The sequence below is a fragment of the Patagioenas fasciata genome, chromosome 3, assembly GCF_037038585.1.
Source record: "Patagioenas fasciata isolate bPatFas1 chromosome 3, bPatFas1.hap1, whole genome shotgun sequence".
In the NCBI taxonomy this organism is placed as follows: domain Eukaryota; kingdom Metazoa; phylum Chordata; class Aves; order Columbiformes; family Columbidae; genus Patagioenas; species Patagioenas fasciata.
The window spans coordinates 123,714,367-123,732,160 of NC_092522.1; the positions used below are offsets into that span (position 1 = coordinate 123,714,367).

General features: G+C 46.7%; 1 protein-coding gene across 1 annotated transcript in view; it reads left to right on the forward strand.

Moving 5' to 3' along the window:
- The window catches only part of INTS9 (integrator complex subunit 9), a 72,753-nt gene extending 57,454 nt beyond the window's left edge, over positions 1-15,299 (forward strand). The window contains exons 15-17 of the mRNA XM_065835687.2: positions 10,594-10,692; positions 12,754-12,891; positions 14,069-15,299. Coding sequence (XP_065691759.1) covers positions 10,594-10,692; positions 12,754-12,891; positions 14,069-14,245 — 414 coding nt within the window. The 3' untranslated portion in view covers positions 14,246-15,299. The remainder of the gene's footprint in view (positions 1-10,593; positions 10,693-12,753; positions 12,892-14,068) is intronic.
- The last annotated feature ends 2,495 nt before the right edge of the window (positions 15,300-17,794 follow it).

The following is a 17,794-nucleotide window of genomic DNA, read 5'->3' on the forward strand; positions in this document are numbered from 1 at the left end:
GCACAGACAAGAATACCGACAGAAATAACCCTTTTTTTCCCTCTAACAAATAACATCAAATTATACTCACACAGGAGTCCTAATTTCCAAGCTAGCTGTGCTCAGGGAGTAGAAGCATCTTACGATTTTCCATGTCTAGGTATTCCCCCTGCTTCCAAAGCTGCACTTTCCAACTTGTTGCAGAAACGTGTGTTCATCACATCACCACGTGAGGCTGGTTTGTGCTTCCAGCTTCACCTGCAGAGTGGTGATGATGGTACGTTGTCTCCCACCCTCTCTGACTTTGGTCTTTGAGCCTTCACAGTGTAGCTGCTAAATATAATCCCTCCTCTGTGTAACCACTCACAACAGTTAATCCCAAAGGATCATTGTCCCGTTGTGCATTGGGGTCATTAGGATGTTGGTTTGGAGAGGCAGATGCTAACGACCTGGTGGTTTCACGCAGGGTTTACGCAGTGGTGGCAAAAAATAATGGGATCTTCCCCTTCTGCTGGGTGGGTTGTGCAAGACAAGATTGCAAATACAACAAATGAGGCTCCCTGGTGGAGAGCATTGGCTGCTTCGTGTCCCTTTTCCAGTAGTTTCATCCAGAAAGACTCTTTAGTGGTGCCTGAATATATAGGAATTTCTGCACAGCAAGGAAAGGTCATTTGTTGTATGTGGGTACCACCATCTCTGGGGTTTGGTTAAGCCTCAAGAGGCAATTGGAAAGGGTATTTTGTAGCTCCTAGCAAACCTCGCAATGGCTTCTTATTTGTCAAAACCTTGTTAGGCAAAAATGCAATGATGAAATCCACCCTGGCAAAAAAATAGTGATTGCTAAATCTGCTCCAGGGCGAGGACTTGAGTCTAAAGTAGCTAAAAGTTTCATAAAAGAGTGTCTGCTTCAATGAAGTCCTGATTAGGGTCCTCTCCTAACAGCCACAGCTCTTTCTCAGCAATGAACCTTCTGTCTGGATTCTTAAAGCTTTTGAAAACCAAACAGTTGGCTGAGCCTGGTTTCAGTTGATACAGAGTGCCGGTGGGATAATGTGAAGTTTCCTTTCCGTGTGATAATGTGAAATTTCCTTTCCAAAACTGTCTCGGTGGTTCAAATTCTGGCCTGTCAGACTAATGCAAATGTAGTGATACTGCAGGAGCTTGTCTACATTTCAATCACTTTACCAAAGAGCAAAGTCAGGTCAAGCCGGACTGTTGTATGTTAATGAGATTTACACTCAGAGAAGCTTTTGTTTAGAGAGAGATTTCAACAGTCCCAAAGCACCAGGCTGGAATGACTCTCCCAGGTATTGTGGAAACCTTTACACTTTAACTCATTTGTTCTTCTCAGCATCTGCCTTTCACTTTAAAAAGTAATAAAGAGAAAGACTGCTTCCTGGAAATTGGTCGGGCATTGTCTGTTCACCAGAGAGCAACGAGAGAATGGAAAACACCTTCTGGAGCAAACAGATAAATTAAACACTAGTGTCTGAGCAAATAATGTGCCTCCAGTTTAATTACAGCTGAACAATGATGCGGATCACTTATTTCAGCAGCAGCCTGACTTGAGCGATACTCTGTCTGCAAGTTCTTCAGGACACTGGCCAGTATAGGAGAGTGTGAGCCTGACATGAGGTGAAATTATAAGGAACTCTTGCAGGGAATAATTAAGAAAAAAGCCACATGGCGGCCCATTGTAATTCTGTAGCTTTCAATCCACCCTCCCCTATTCCTGCCTTGACTTCTCTTTCCACACAGGATCTTGCCAACTCCTTTGTGAGAGGAAGGGAGACTGTCAGGGGTTTGATTGCGGGGTGACAATAAACCATGGCAGAGGTATTGTTAACCCCCTTTCCCCCCTTCCCACTGCAGACAGGCGATCGGGAGGGAAAGAAGGACAGAGAGAGGAGAGTTGGGAAAATTAGAAATGTTTTACTAATGCTACTGATAAAATAGAGGAAAATAATACAAAATATACAAAACCAATCTTGAAAGTCCCGGCAACTGCTCTGGCACCCAAAGTCCTGGACTGGACTCTACAGCCAATGGAGCTGGGTTCAGTCTGTCACTGGCCTCAGTTCGCAGGGCGACTCACAAGGTCCTCTCCTAATGTCAGTATGAGGAAAAGGGACGAGATCCTCGTGATCTCCCACTTTTATATGAATTATCCCGTGAATGGGATGTTATGCTCCGTTGGTCAGTTTCTGGTCACCTGTTTCTCGTTGCCCCTCTGGCGAGATGTGCATCCATCCTTATCAATGACCTCGCATTCCATTGCTGTGTTCAGCACAACATGGATCTGGTTCTCCAGGAAAATGCAGCTGATCTGAAAGCTTTAGCTGACAGGCAAATTCACTAAAAGAGAAACTTGGTTTTAACAAAACCAGGACAGAGGCAGGACATGGCTTTCACCTTGTCTCTCCAATCTCCTCCCATGTTTCAGTTTGATTTCTGCCTTATTTCTAACCCTTGATTCATTTTGCTGACCCCGTATTATCCAATCTCCCAATCTCTCCATTCCTTCTTCCCCTGCCTGTTTCCCTTTGTATGAAGATGCTGTAGCCTCACTTACAATAAAGTAAATGAAATAAAACCATCCTGCTTTGCTTGTGCTACGATCAGCTCCGAGCTCACTGAATCCACTGGCTGTAAAGTTGCCTGGGGTCCCTCCCTCATTCTAGCACAGGCCTCCAAATTTGACTTCACCTTTTGTACGTTCCACTGAAACTACTCTTCTCCCAGCTTTTACCAAGCTTTTCTTAGACAAAGCCAGAGCCACTGTCCTCTGCCATCCTCCTGATTTACATCATTAGCATTCAAAGCAATCAAGCCATTTTTTCCTTCTTAAAAATGTCTCCCACCTCACTCCCTTTTCTCTCCTGGCCATTCTTCTGCAGAGAATTCTCGTCCCTCCTCCTCTCCTTTTTGGGCTTTGAATGTGTTGCCTCTCAGTCCCTTCACCTTTTATCTTTTCTCTGGTTGGTCTCATCCACAGGTTGTCCTGTTTAGATTGAGGATACCTGGATCTGCTTTCCTGCCCCCAGCCTGCCTGTGCGGCCCACGTTAATATCTGGGTTTGTTCCTCCATCATTTTCGATGGCTGGTTCTTTTCTAACCAGGCACTCACCTCTCTTTTTCCCAATCAGCTGCAACAACATCACATTCTCACTTGACATTCTGCCCCACAAACTCGTTACTACATTTTGAATATTTTGATTTCCATACCTTTCAAATGACTCGTCTTTTGCATTCTATAAGCTTCTTGCCTTTACTTTGAAGATATTTCACATCCTTGCTTCTCCTACATGTTGTTTTTCATTCAGGTTTGAGGCTGATTTCTGCTTCTGCTGCCTTTGGCTTCCACTGTCATCTTCTAAGTTCCTCAAACAACTGTTTCCCTCCTGCTCCCGATCTGTGCAGCAGATTGGGGAAGAGTTGCATTAACCAGCCATAAATCTACTTCATTACACTTCTTAAACACCTCCTTAAAACTGTCTCTTGGCACAGGATTGCAAAAAGCCAGTGGTTAGCTTTTGTGCTAAGACCACTCTTTATAATCCTAGCCGGGATTATTTCCTGTTGGTTGGTCAGTATGTCTCTTTCTGGTTCGATTTCCAGGCTTTGGGGACCCCAGGTTCCAGTGTAAGTTGGGGAATGAGCTATTAGAGAGCAGTGTAGGGGAAAGGGACCTGGGGGTCCTGGGGACAGCAGGGTGAGCATGAGCCAGCACTGGGCCCTTGTGGCCAGGAAGGCCAATGGGACCTGGGGTGGGTTAGAAGGGGGTGGTCAGTAGGTCAGAGAGGTTCTCCTGCCCCTCTGCTCTGCCCTGGGGAGACCACACCTGGAATCTTGTGTCCAGTTGTGGCCCCTCAGTTCCAGAAGGACAGGGAACTGCTGCAGAGAGTCCAGCGCAGCCACCAAGATGCTGAAGGGAGTGGAGCATCTCCCGTGTGAGGAAAGGCTGAGGGAGCTGGGGCTCTGGAGCTGGAGAAGAGGAGACTGAGGGGGGACTCATTCCTGGGGATCAATATGGAAAGGGGCAGTGTCAGGAGGATGGAGCCAGGCTCTTCTCGGTGACAACCAATGGTAGGACAAGGGGCAACGGATACAAACTGGAACACAGGAGGTTCCACTGAAATTTGAGAAGAAACTTGTTGGGGGTGAGGGTGTCAGAGCCTTGCCCAGGCTGCCCAGGGAGGTTGTGGAGTCTCCTTCTCTGCAGCCATTCAAACCCGCCTGGACCCCTTCCTGTGGAACCTCAGCTGGGTGTTCCTGCTCCATGGGGGGATTGCACTGGATGAGCTTTCCAGGTCCCTTCCAACCCCTGACATTCTCGGATTCTGTGAAGGTTCATCATGTTGATCTGGAGCCCTGGTCCGTTAGTTGAACGTCAAGAAGACGGGGTTTGTTTTGTTGCTTCAAACTACAGGACTAAACCTTCAGCTTGTTTAATTTCTCCACCAGATGTTAGTTCTGTGGAAGAGTAAAGCTAAGATGGAGGCATTTTTAAGCAATAAAAAGAACTTTAGGTACTTATGTCATGATTCTTCATCCACTGCAGTTAATGAGACTTTAAAATCCACTCCAGAGAGAACTGTAGCAGCCCCACAGAGACTGGGAGATCTGTTAAATTAGGGTTACTTTAGCAACTTCATCCTCCCATTTAAAACACTTGGATTCTGTAAAATCTGAGGCTGAAACCCCAAGACATGACTCAAATCACCCACTAACAAATACATAGATGCCCTTAGTTGTAGGATGTTTGTTCTTCTCTGTGAGAAATGACTTGGTTCCTTTAAGTGTCATTGGAAAGGTTCCCCGATTTCCATTCTACCGCACAGTGACCTGCAACACGCTTGCACCTCGTTTCATAGCTGGTCATGAATGCCTTCTCCACAGGCATATTTACATCTTTAGGCCTTTTCCCCTTTGGCATATGTGTTTGACCACATATATTTTGTTTCTTCTGCAGGATCTGGTACTTCCAGACTTCCTGCTCTCGGACTCTGCCTCTTTTAGCAGACGGTATCAAGCCAAGGCTGAGTCTGTTGGAGACTTCTGCCTGCGCTATAATCTCTTGTGCGTTTCTCTATCTGCTCTTTCCCTATTAAAGTTGCACCGGGAAGATGCTTTTCTGCTTCTGGAAACTGGATTTGATGTGTGTGAGGAGCAAGGTGAGCGGAGGGATGGAGGATGAGGCAGGGGCACACAGATCTTAAAATCTTTGGGTTTCTCTAAGAATGGGGAGAAGATATTTTCCTGTCACATACAAATCGCATCCTCTTAGGGAGTAGGATCTGGGTGGGAATCTCTTTGTACCTGCCAAGCTCCAAGGCTCTAAGCAATCATTTCCACCTAGGAATGGCAATGCCCTCATGGGTTACATGGCCAGAACCCAACTGCGGTGAGTAACAGTGTTTATAATGTGCCTCAAAAAATGCAAGGTACCAGCTTCACAGTGTGAAGCCTTTTGGCCCTGCTGTTCCCACTAGAACGCTGTTCAAACCCCCACTGTCTCTGATGGCGAGAAAAATCCCCATTTCCAGCCCATGCATTTCGTGGCTGGTCTGCACATACTTATTCTTAACATCATGTTTTAGCATAAATAGATTTTCCCTTTTGTTGGTGTTTTCCCTGCAGTGTTGATGTAGAATAATCCAATTCTCCTTTTAGCTTTCTTTTTGCCAAGTTATTTACCTTCCTCTTCCAAGACAGCTTCTCCTGCCCTAATCAATGTATCTGTGGGAAAATAACGGAATATTGGCGAGGAGAATGATAAAGATGCCAAGTGACCTGCAGCTAAGGTGTAGAAAAATGCATATATATCATACTAATTGTTATTTAGCCTTGTGTGTTGGACAAGTAGGTAACGTAGGTCTGTGATGGACTTAGAGGCATCCTATGGAACCTGCTTGAGATTCCAGCCCTGCAATGGGAAAGAGCAAAGCACGGTGATAAGATAAGCCTGTGGGAATCTTTGAAATCTCTGAAAAACAGGTGAAAACAGCAGGTTTGGTGACTCTGTAGCAAATAAATACATTTGCTCTTCGCATTTCATGCGTGGTTTTGTGGTTGTTCCTGCATCCTGCCTGTCTCAGCTCACACAACATCTTGGGTGAACTGAAGTTACCCATGATTTACAAGTCGTTCAGATGAGATTTTGCTGGGGCAAATATAATAGCAATAGCTCTGCTAGAATTACCTGATATTTCCTGGAGTTACATTTAGCTTTTTCATGGCTGTGTCACATTCGTGACTCTCGGTTCTCATGAGATGGACTAATAAACCTGAACCCTTCACCTCTGTCATTTCCAGCAGCTGCCAGCTCACAGCGGAATTTCTCAGTGTTAGCTCAGTCCCTGGCCTTGTATTTCATGCTATTGAATTTCATCTTGTTTTTCTTCCTCCGGTTCTGGAGGTCATCTAGTTCTTCACCTGAATTTTCTTTCTATTAAACCTCCCTCTACAAGCTGCAGTGCGGCCTTCTGAACACCCTTTGTTCTGCACCGAGGTCATTAATAAAAATTGTGGGGGTGTAGGCTCAAGACTGACCCTTGAGGAGTTGCAGCACCAGCTCCATGCTTGTCTGAGGATATTTTTGCTCTAACCAGCTTTTCCCCACCTCAGGACTGCTGTAGAAATCCGCAGTGGATCGTTTCCCATGCGGTACCTTCCTCGTGCTCCCTTTATGAAGCACAAACAGCGGCTGCCCCAATTCCCTCAGCAGTTGTTCTAGCAGAGAAAGCCGTTGTGTTAGTTGCATGCGATCCACTTCTGATTATTTTTCTTTAAGTTTTCCTTCCATTTATTTTATTATTGCAGCATCGTAGCATGAGTAATGCACACTTCAGTAGCATTTCTGAGCTATGAGCGTTGCACAAGCACTAAACAAAACTGACCACTTCCCCAAGGACCATCTTACAACTTCATTATTTCTTTATTTTTTCCAAGGATTTGCAATGGTGATGAGTTCATGGTGGGTCTGTCCTGCCCAGTGGTTTTGCAGCTCTGTTTCATGTCTTTGATTTCTGTGGTTTGACCCGTTGTTGCAGCTGTGGATCCTTCCCTTTCTGCACAGTTTGGAAATCTGGAAAAAAGACACTTAATGCTGATATAAAAGCCCAGCTGTGTCCCTTTCTAAATACACATGCTATAATCTAGCATACACATCAGTGAATTCCAGACCTTAAAAGTTAAGGGCATTTTAATTACTGACCTGATGGCTTTCACCGGGAAAATTCCCCATAGGACCAGAACCATGTGTGCTAGAATTCTGGTCCTTTCCCCATTTTATTCACCGATCATTCAGCCTCAATTTTTTTTTAATTTATTTTTTGTTTAATAATAGGATTTTCAGATCCCATCTTCAATCATTGTTCAGATTGCCAACAAGAGGATTTTTGGCTGCTGACTGCTCATGACCTTAAGTTTGGGACCATTGTCTGTGGTGAGGCCTTAGTAGAGACTTCAGAATAACCAAGCCTGTGTGCATTGTTCGTTATAAACAACTGTACTTTGGCCAACCGCACTGGTTGGGCTCACATTGTATGTGTCTTATTTTGTTGAAGTACAATCCTACATGACAGATTTACGTACAGTTTATGTCTTTACTCCGTAAAAACATAGGTGGAAGTTCAGATTGTGGGAGCAGAACTGCAACGCTGCCTCTTCTCTCCCTCAACCATGACAACGATCACATCAGTATTTCCAGGCTACTGAGAGGAAATAACTCTTTTTGTTGGTGGTCTGTATTTTAAACTTTCCTTAACGGGAGGAATTAAAAGAAACGAGGTACACAGAACACGTAACACACACAGGTTTGTGTTAAGGCAGCCCAAGCGCTCCTGGGGACTGATTAACGCGACGCTGGTGCTCAGTGCCGTGCGGCTCTGCTTTCATGACTCCCCCATGCGAGCGTGTGGGATTAGACTCGTGATAATGACTGGAAGGAAGAAACATTCATTCTTGCATAGTGGGGGGCTTTCCAGTCTTGCAGACAAAGCCATAACGAGATCCAACAGCCGAAAGCTGGACAAATTCAACCTTGAAATAAGATACGGTTTCCTAGCTGCAAGGAAAATGAAAGTTTTGAGGGGAAATGCTGGAGTTGCCGTTGCTTGGAGTACAGACAAGATTTGCTATCTCTCTGAAAAGGGTTTTTAATGTGGCGTTTTGGAAGAGTTCTGTGCTGTGTGTGTGCGGGTCAGTGGAAAGGAGCAGAGCGGTGGGTGAGTTACTGGATGTGATTAAATGACCTTTTTGGTTTGGGTCAGTGAACTTCTATAATAAAAGCGTTGGCCACAACTTGAAGAGGGCTGTGAGGTGAAGGAAGATCGTAAGAAAAATAAAAATGAATGTGTATCTTACTGTCTTTTTGACTGTTAGTAATTAAAGCATTGCCGTTTGCCAGCGATGTGGTTAAAACCCGCGTAAATGTTAATATCAAAGTATTTCAGTGACAGAAGAGGACTTTGATTCTAAGCAACTCTCTGATTTTTAAGGACCTTTCTCTTTACAGTGTTTGTCATTTCACCGTATATTCTTCATTACATTATTGTATTGATCCTCCTCTGGATGCTGGTGGGAATGGAAAGTGCTTTTGACCACTGCAAAGTGCTGCCAGCGTTACGAGTTTTAGGTGCTGGAGAAATCTGAAGCAGTGATTAGCATTATATTTTCATTCTCTTAGCCTTCAACACCACACTGGAAAGGCTGTGTTCAAATCGACTGCTTTCAAGATCTTGAACAGAGGCCCAGAGGGAGAGCAACGTGGATTGCTTCATGAAATTTTGATTTCTAAGATTCGCCAAGTCTGAATCTGTGCGAAATGTCGTGGATTTGAATGCAGCGCGATCATTTATCCAACTGTTTTATTTCAAAGAGGTGCTCTCAAAATGTTCCTGCAACTTTCATAGTGGTAGGAAAGGTTTTTCAGAAGAAGGAGCTGAACGTTGCTGCCACTGAAACCAACAGAAGAACCTCAGTGCTTTGATGGCAAAAGGATTAAGCCCGTAGTGAGTTGCTTTCTGAAGTAAGTCGACTTCTGTTGCTTCTGTATTCATGAGGTTTAGAGCTTTGCGGTAATAGTGATCACCTCTGTAATCCTAATTTACAGCAGACCAGAGTATTTGGCAGTAAGGTATTTGTTCCTGATGTTTCTTGAGAATTGGAAGGGTCCAGTTGTGCTCCATCCCTCTCCTGGTTTAGATCCTGTTGAAAATTCACTAAATGGCCTTTGCTGAGCAATTGAATCTTTTTTTGCCTCGGGTGCTTTATCTCCCAAGTGGAAATACACTCTGTTTTTCTGAAATTTGTTCCATTTCTCTTCGTACTTTCCATCCACGGGAGCACCTTGGAAGCCAAAGAGAGCTGGTGTTGCCTTGCTGGTGGGACAACGGTGGCAGCTGGTTCTCCAGAGCTCTGCTCCATGGAAGTGCTACTGTCAATAATGGCTGAACCTTCAAAAACGCTCCTTCACCTGGAGGTTAAGCTCTTCTTCATATCTGGCTCCAACTGGAGGTGTTTGAGGATGAAAGGGAATGAAGTTCAGGTGAAGATCATCCTGTAGAGGCTTTTTCTATTAATACATGAGATGGGGCGATGGTCTGAGTGGGTGGATGGTACAAATGTTGGGAAAAACAGCCAAGTAGATTCGGTTCCATCACGTCTTCACAGCTGCAAAGTTCTTCCATGCAGTGGTATAACACATGAGCAATCTTACCCGGTCTTATTTGCAAGGTACCTGCAGTGTTTCCCCACAGACACAGAACATGTTTTGACTTCATAGAATCACAGAACCATTTTGGTTGGAAGAGACAGGACAAGACAGGACCACACGACACCCCGTGTCCAGTGCATTGTCACCTAGAACTCCCTTGGAGCTAACAAAGGAATCATTTTCTGTGCTCACAAGCCATGTTTTCTGCATCATTCCCTTGGAAACACTTCTGGAAGAGCTGCTTCCCAGCCGACCAACTTCTGCAAGCCTCACTGCCCACCCCACATTCACTACCAGCACCCTCAATGCTGAGCATCTCGGGAGGCTGCCACTCAGTTCAAAGCCAAGACCAAATGTTATTTTCCTTCAGAAAAGAGTGATATAAAAGGCAGTGGAAGGGTTTCAGTGCAGTGTTGTAAGGAGAAATTTCAAACCAATCAACAGAGCCATTGGTTTCTTAAGAACAAAGCCTTTTCTTCCAGCCTGAGTGCCACAGCGCTAAGGAACTGAAACTGGCTTGGATTTTTCATTGTCCATCGACATAACAAACATAATAAACAAAGCTGAACTAGTTTATGAATTCTACTAATCAAAACATTAAAAGCATAGTTGATGTCTTTTTAAACAAGGTTTCTCTTTAACTGTTCTATTCTGTGTGACTTGCCTTGGTTTCTGAAAACCTCGCACTGCTCTGATAAGGGTGTGAAAATCAGTCTCTAAGAGCTGGCAGGAGGGTTAGCAGGTAAGAGAAGTGCTCTGTCATTGTGTCAGTGGGTTTGAGTTTACATTTCATTAGTCCGTGTTTTAAAATACCACGCTGCCAATTTAAGTCACAGCTGGATTCATACAAATTTTGAGATGATCACTTGCCGAACAAAATCCTTCTTTTGCTTTAGCTTGCAGATTCGCTCGTGCCCTTGGAGATTAAGCCGGGTATTTCCTTAGCAACAGTTTCTGCCGTGTTGCATACTAAAGACAACAAGCATGTGCTGCAGGTACGGTATCATGGGAAAGGGAGGAAAATATCCTTACACCGGGTCTCCTGCCATCTGGGACCCCAGATGTTCTCATGAGCATCCTCTCCAACCGCTCTTTCCCCACCGGAGCAGAGTCCTTATCAGACGCTTTGTCCTGGAATGTAGGAGTGAGGAATTACACTTAGAGCAGAGAGTGGGATGCAAATAAATCTCACTCCCCTTTTGTCGTTGGCTGCGTGCCTGGCTAAGATAAAAGGGGAGGTGAGATTATTCGTGAAGAGAGGGTACAAATCACACAGCTCTCTGTGTAACCCAGACACCAGGAGCAGCATCCACCAGGCTCTTATGGAGTCCAAACTAAGGGTCAGAGGTGACCTACAACATGAGCCGTGTGAAGGGTCTGTCCTCCTCAATTTGTCCTGCCCCCCGAGAAGCAGATTCTCCATCCTTGTGCAAAGTAGCAGTGTCTGCTCTCTTCCTACCGCCTCTTTTGGGCTGGCACTGCGATTAATGCTCTGCAGAGGGAGATGATGTCTGGGGGACCTGCGTAGCACTCAGGAAGAGGGCCCAGTATGGTAATGGCTTTAATGCAGGGACATAAAGATCAATTAAGGATTTATATCAGTGTACAGCAGACACGCTGTCTTACTTTTTCCAGGTCAATTCCCTAGAAACACTAGGCAACACAGAACAAATCAAAATATGAACACGCAGTTGGTCCGAGGCTGCATTTCCCTCTGTGTTGTTAATTTACTGCCTTTTTTACTCCGATTCCTGATGCCAAATAAACTCAGACCTAGGCTTAAAATGCCAGAGCCCTCACAAATGGCCAGAGATAAGTCAGCGTGGTGGTATCAGTCGGAATTGTCTGAGCCTGGGACCCATCACGACTGTTTCACGCACAAATAACGTGAGACGCACATACACCCACCGACTTCAGGGAAGACCGTGGCATTGGTAAAGTGACTCAGGTGCATCGCTGCTGTGGAACCGGAGCCTGAGCAGGCGGCATTTCTCTCCCAAGGGTCAAAAACACCCGTCGCTGTTGAAGGAAGCGCGGGGACATCACAGCAGCAGGTTCAGGTGTGATGCCGCGTGATGGGAAAGACACAGAGTAGAGAGGAGCCCAGTCTGTCACCTGGGGGTATGGGTACTGCGAGAGTGGGGTTGCCCCAGGCCAATTCCCCGTGTGTTGTGCAGACACATCCCTGGGAAACGGTCCTGCCAAGACTTTGGAGAAGTTTCCCTCAGCGCCTTTTTCCCAGGGATGGAGTTGTTTTGTTCACTGGGAAAGATGAGTGCTGACACTTCCCCGACCTAACTAACTTGGCACCAGACACATAGACTTGTTTTACACGGTGATTTCCTCACTGTTATTTTATAGAGATCTGATTTCCATCTCCATTAAATGAAATGCTCTTTCAGCAGCGCTGTTACCCCATACCTTGCCTTCATGTGCAGCAGCGCACAGGTTGGCAGTGCCCCTGCTGCTCTCAGGGATGAGTTAAAGCAGAGTTTTCTGAAGCAGCACAAAATTATACCCAGATCACGCTTTTTCAGGCACTGCAGCATCTCTCATGTTGCCTGTATGCAGGTTCTTCCTGAAGACTCGCTTCTCTGAGAGCAGCGAGGAATAAATTACCCATTATTTTCATTCCCCAAGTAGTTACATGCCCTGAATTTGCCCGTTTCCCAACCCGAGCATGATTTTCAAGGCGTTGGCTTCTTTAAGGCATGATTCCTAGGAAATATTGCAGGGTACTTGAATACTAGAATAAAAAGCTTCAGTCTGAAGTCAGGCAGAAATTTGAGCAGAACTGAATTTACAGAAATTTTAGGATGGTGGAGATTTGAACTACAACTGCTCGTTTATTTCTAGAAGTAGTGACCTGTGTGTGCGGAGATGCTGTGGAGCGCTAGGCTGGGTTTCTCCTCTCCCCTTCAACACCGCAATGTTTCCCCTTACTCACTGAAAACCAGATCAGTATTCCTTTCCTATTTGATGTGCTTGTTATTCCGACTAAATTACAATAAGCCGATGTGATTCACGTCATTACTGTGCATCTCCTCATCCATTAGCTCCCTCCAAAGCCTCCGCAACCTCCCGCCAGCAAGAAGAGGAAGCGAGTGAGCGATGATGTGCCGGAGTGCAAACCCTTGAAGCCATTGCTGAGCGGCTCCATTCCTGTGGACCAGTTTGTGCAGACGCTCGAGAAGGTGAGAAGTCTGTGGTGGTTCAAGACCATTTCTCCCCATCTCAGAAACGTGCTGCAGAGTTGGAAAATCATTTTAGTGGGGCTGGAAGTGGGGCTGATGAGCTGGCAAAGCACTTTGGGGAATGTGGGAATGGAAGCTGAGATTTTGGGGTCACTCTGGGTGGTTGACTTTCCCCCATGTAACTTCTGGATTCATCACCCGATTTCCAATGAATTTGAACAGCGGGGAGGAGGTCTCAGAAGTATTTAAGTTCCTGCAAGTTTTGTGAAGATGAGGTGACCAAATAATGAATTATACAGCTGAGGGACCTGGGGGTCCTGGAGAACAAGAGCTGAGGGGAGACCTTCTGATCTCTGAACTGCCTGAAAGGAGCTTGGAGCCAGGGGGGTCGGGCTCTGCTCCCCAGGAACAAGCGCCAGGAGCAGAGGAAACGGCCTCAAGTTGCACCAGGGGAGGTTGAGGTTGGATGTGGGGAACAATTTCTTCCCCAAAGGGCTGTGGGGCATTGGAACAGGCTGCCCAGGGCAGTGCTGGAGTCACCAGCCCTGGAGGGTTGGACAGACGGACATGAGGTTCTCAGGACATGGGGCAGTGCCAGGGGTGGGGTAATGGTTGAACTTGATGATCTTGAGGGTCTTTTCCAACCCAAACGATTCCACAATTCTAAGAGATCCTGGCAATGTCTCCGCTGATGGAGAACTCCCTGGGCAGCTGCAGGACGGGCGCTCGGTGGCTGAACTTGCAGGCAGTTGGTTACTGCTCCGTGGAGCCCAGTTCTCACCTGCATGAATCCTTGGAGAAAATGAGCAGGAAAAAGGGCAGGATTGTCCCTGAGGAAGTTTGCCCTGGGGTTCAGTAGCTCTCCATTATCATTTCAGTAGTTAAAGGAGCCATTTGTCCTCTTTGTCTCTCAAGATTTTGCAATTACAGTGACCTGGTGTGGTGGAAAATGTTGACTTGAGCCACTCCCTGTTCTGTAGTTTCTCCATCTGTGTGGTGAGGGCCATTTTTAGCTTAACCTGTGCGTTTCCTCTGCAAAACCCAAAGACCTAGGATATCTGGAATGGCACCCTGTATTTTGTAGCCGTTCTCCCCTGTGCCCTGGGCTCATCTCCCCCATTTTCCTGAGTTGCAGTAACATCTCTGTCATTGCCTCCCTCCCCATCCCCACCTCTAGCACGGGTTCAGTGACGTGAAGGTGGAGGACACAGCCAAGGGCCACATCGTCCTCCTGCAGGAAGCAGAAACCCTCATTCAGATCGAGGAGGACTCCACGCACATCATCTGCGACAACGACGAACCCCTGAGGGTGAAGCTGCGCGACCTGGTGCTCAAATTCCTGCAGAAATTTTAGCCCGTGGACATCGTGCTGCTCTGGATTCACCCCAGAGCACCTGAGCTAAGCATGTCCAGAGCATCACCCCGAGGAGAGAGGATTTCCTGATTCTAAGAGACCAGAAACCCCCTTCCCTTCATGGAGCAGCAAGGAAGTATTTTTAATATCAATCTATCTATTTTAAACATTTTTTTTATCTAGTTTTGGACTACTTTGGAGGGGATTCCCATTCTGTTCTTAGAGGAGATATGAACTACAGAGTAGATGAATAGAGTGTGTATTTACAAGGTCAGGGTGAAATTGCGTGCAGACGCAGACGTTTCTGTGTGACCCTCAGCATCGTATCCCTGAGAAAACTCCAAGAATATTGAAACAATGGCCGCAGATATTAAGATGTTGTTTTTCTTCCCAGTTAGCAAACCGAATCTCCTCTCAGTCCTCCATTTACTGGCATGAGGAGGAATGAGAAAGCTGGTAAGGCAAAGATTATAAAAGATCAGAATAGAAGAAGAGGGCTGTGCTGGACATGCAGCAGCTTTGAGGCAACGTGGGCCTGGCCATTCCTTGCAAAAGCAAAGGGATTTTCTAGTTTCAGCAATGCAAAGGGGTTATGGATGCTGCACCCTCACCCGTTGTGACCAGGTTTGTCCACCCAGCTCTGAGCTCTTCACTGAGACACTCAATGAACTCTTTATCCTGGTTCCTCCATGGCCAGTGGAGGAATTATCTCAGGAAGGTACTTTCAGAGGTGGATAAAGCAGGTAAACCCCCAGTGCTCATGAAAAACCTTTGGGATTTAAGTGCCTCTTGTTTCTACCTTCCAAAACCCTGTTTTTCACCTCCCACCATCCCAAATCCTGATTGAAATAATGACCCATATATACAAAACCATTGGTACTGCAGACCCGGGCAGGCTTTTCACTCCCCAAACCATACATTTGGGGCCTACACTTAGTTAATAGTATTGCTTTTAAAAGCAACCAATTTCTCAGATTTACTGCTGTTCGGTTTTTATTGGGTTGGGTTGTATTTATTTGGTGTTAAAAATAAAAAGCATAGCAAGCCTGCCAAGGAGGAAGCGCATTGTGTGGTTTATAAAAGCATCTGCATGCTTATTCCACATCCGCCCGTGCGCGTATGTACACATTTGTAAAATATAACTGCTCCTTCAGTTTATAGCTCGGGGAGATTAAGGCAGCGGAGGAACAGCTCTGTAATAAAAACTGTTTGCTATTGCAGTTTCCACATCACATTCCGTGCGCATTAAGGATTCCTGTTCGATGGGATGTACAGACTCCAGCATCCATACCCTTTGCTTTGTGTCTGTGTCATGGGCGTGAGAGAAATGGTACCATTAATGTGATAAAAAACCTGTTGCGGTGGCATTAATCCTCATAAGAGTTTACAACATTTGCAGTAGCTCGGCTTCTTCATCATTGCTTCAAAATGGGATAAAAGAATTGGACATATTTCACTTTGTAATTAAATCTCCAAAAAGATTATTCTTAACACACGGAGGTTGTGTGATAAACGGAGCTGAGCTGAGGATGCAGAGGGAGAGAGAAGAGTGTGAAATACGAGTCCTTGGCAGCGTCTTTCCCCTTCTCACCTACACCAGTCCCTGTGCTCCAGAGCCTTCGTTTTGTGAATATACTCATTTGCATTTATAATTAGAAGGGACTTCACTTGTGCCTTGCATCTGGGCAGGAAGAACCCCAGGTTCCAGTGTAAGTTGGGGAATGAGCTATTAGAGAGCAGTGTAGGGGAAAGGGACCTGGGGGTCCTGGGGACAGCAGGGTGAGCATGAGCCAGCACTGGGCCCTTGTGGCCAGGAAGGCCAATGGGACCTGGGGTGGGTTAGAAGGGGGTGGTCAGTAGGTCAGAGAGGTTCTCCTGCCCCTCTGCTCTGCCCTGGGGAGACCACACCTGGAATCTTGTGTCCAGTTGTGGCCCCTCAGTTCCAGAAGGACAGGGAACTGCTGCAGAGAGTCCAGCGCAGCCACCAAGATGCTGAAGGGAGTGGAGCATCTCCCGTGTGAGGAAAGGCTGAGGGAGCTGGGGCTCTGGAGCTGGAGAAGAGGAGACTGAGGGGGGACTCATTCCTGGGGATCAATGTGGAAAGGGGCAGTGTCAGGAGGATGGAGCCAGGCTCTTCTGGGTGACAACCAGTGACAGGACAAGGGGCAATGGGTGCAAATCGGAACACAGGAGGTTCCACTTAAATTTGAGAAGAAACTTGTTCATGGTGAGGGTGTCAGAGCCTGGCCCAGGCTGCCCAGGGAGGTTGTGGAGTCTCCTTCTCTGCAGACATTCAAAGCCGCCTGGACACCTTCCTGTGGAACCTCAGCTGGGTGTTCCTGCTCCATGGGGGGATTGCACTGGATGAGCTTTCCAGGTCCCTTCCAACCCCTGACATTCTGGGATTCTGTGATTCTGTGGCTTTAAAAAGCCAGACCCGAGCTCTGAGCAACCTGAGCTGCTGAAGATGTCCCTGCTCATGGCAGGGGTGGCACCAGATGAGCTTTAACAGTCCCTTCAACCCAAACCATCCTGCGACTCTGACATTTATGTGGTTAAATGACACACAGCCCTGCAGTAACAGGGCTGCGGATTCACTGCCGTAAAAGATTTAATCGAGCTCTGTGTTTCTCCAGCTCTGCAGGTGTGTGACGGCAGGAAGGTGACAGATTTGCTGTCCTTGCTGGAGATGCGCACTCCAACCAGCCTTGCACGTCAGGGGACAATAACCTCCCGATGTCCTCATCCTCATCATACAGAAAGCCAGGTTAGAGCCAGAGGCTTTAATGAGCTCAAGTTATCAAGGAAATATTTATATGGGATAGTGAGACATCCTGTATCGGCCACAACAGCCGCTCCACAGGAGTGATTAGTGTGCAACTGGCAGAAATAAATACGCTGCTCTCTTTCCCTGTGGAGATCTCGCAGTTCTGCCCAACTTGACGGAACCAGAGAGATCCCATCTAGTCCTACCTGGCCGCTTCTGGACTCAGTCCTGGCTTAGTGCCTGGTTTAGTGCCTGGCTTAGTGCCTGGCTTAGTGCCTCGCTGTCCCCTTCTGGGAAATGAAAATCAACACCGTCTTTCTCAGGCTGCTTTGAGCCTTCCGGCTGAAAGCTGCTGCGGCAGAATTCACATTAAAAGCACAGAGGTTTGAAGGTAATTTTGGAACTGCGAGGGGGCTGCTGTGCTGATTAATGGGATTAGAACTGTGCTTAAGCTCAGCTGTTAGTTCAGAGCTCATTTCACTACTGAAATGCAACTGATGCGGTTGGGCGCTCACACCAAAATCCTAATTGGAGGTGCAAAGCTGACCCTACCACTAACAGCCACGTGGATGTTGTATCAGCCTCCCAGTGTCACCACTGCTCCCAGTTTGGTGTCACCAGCAAACAGGCTGACAGTCACTCATTTCTATCTCACTGCTCTTCACATGTATGATTTCGAGCCTGTAAATTCCACGGTGCCGCCGGGCCCTGCGGGAGCTTTGCTGCTGTTTCGCCGGCCCGATCCCTTCTCCACCTCTCTGCCCTGTGGCAAAACCCGGCTT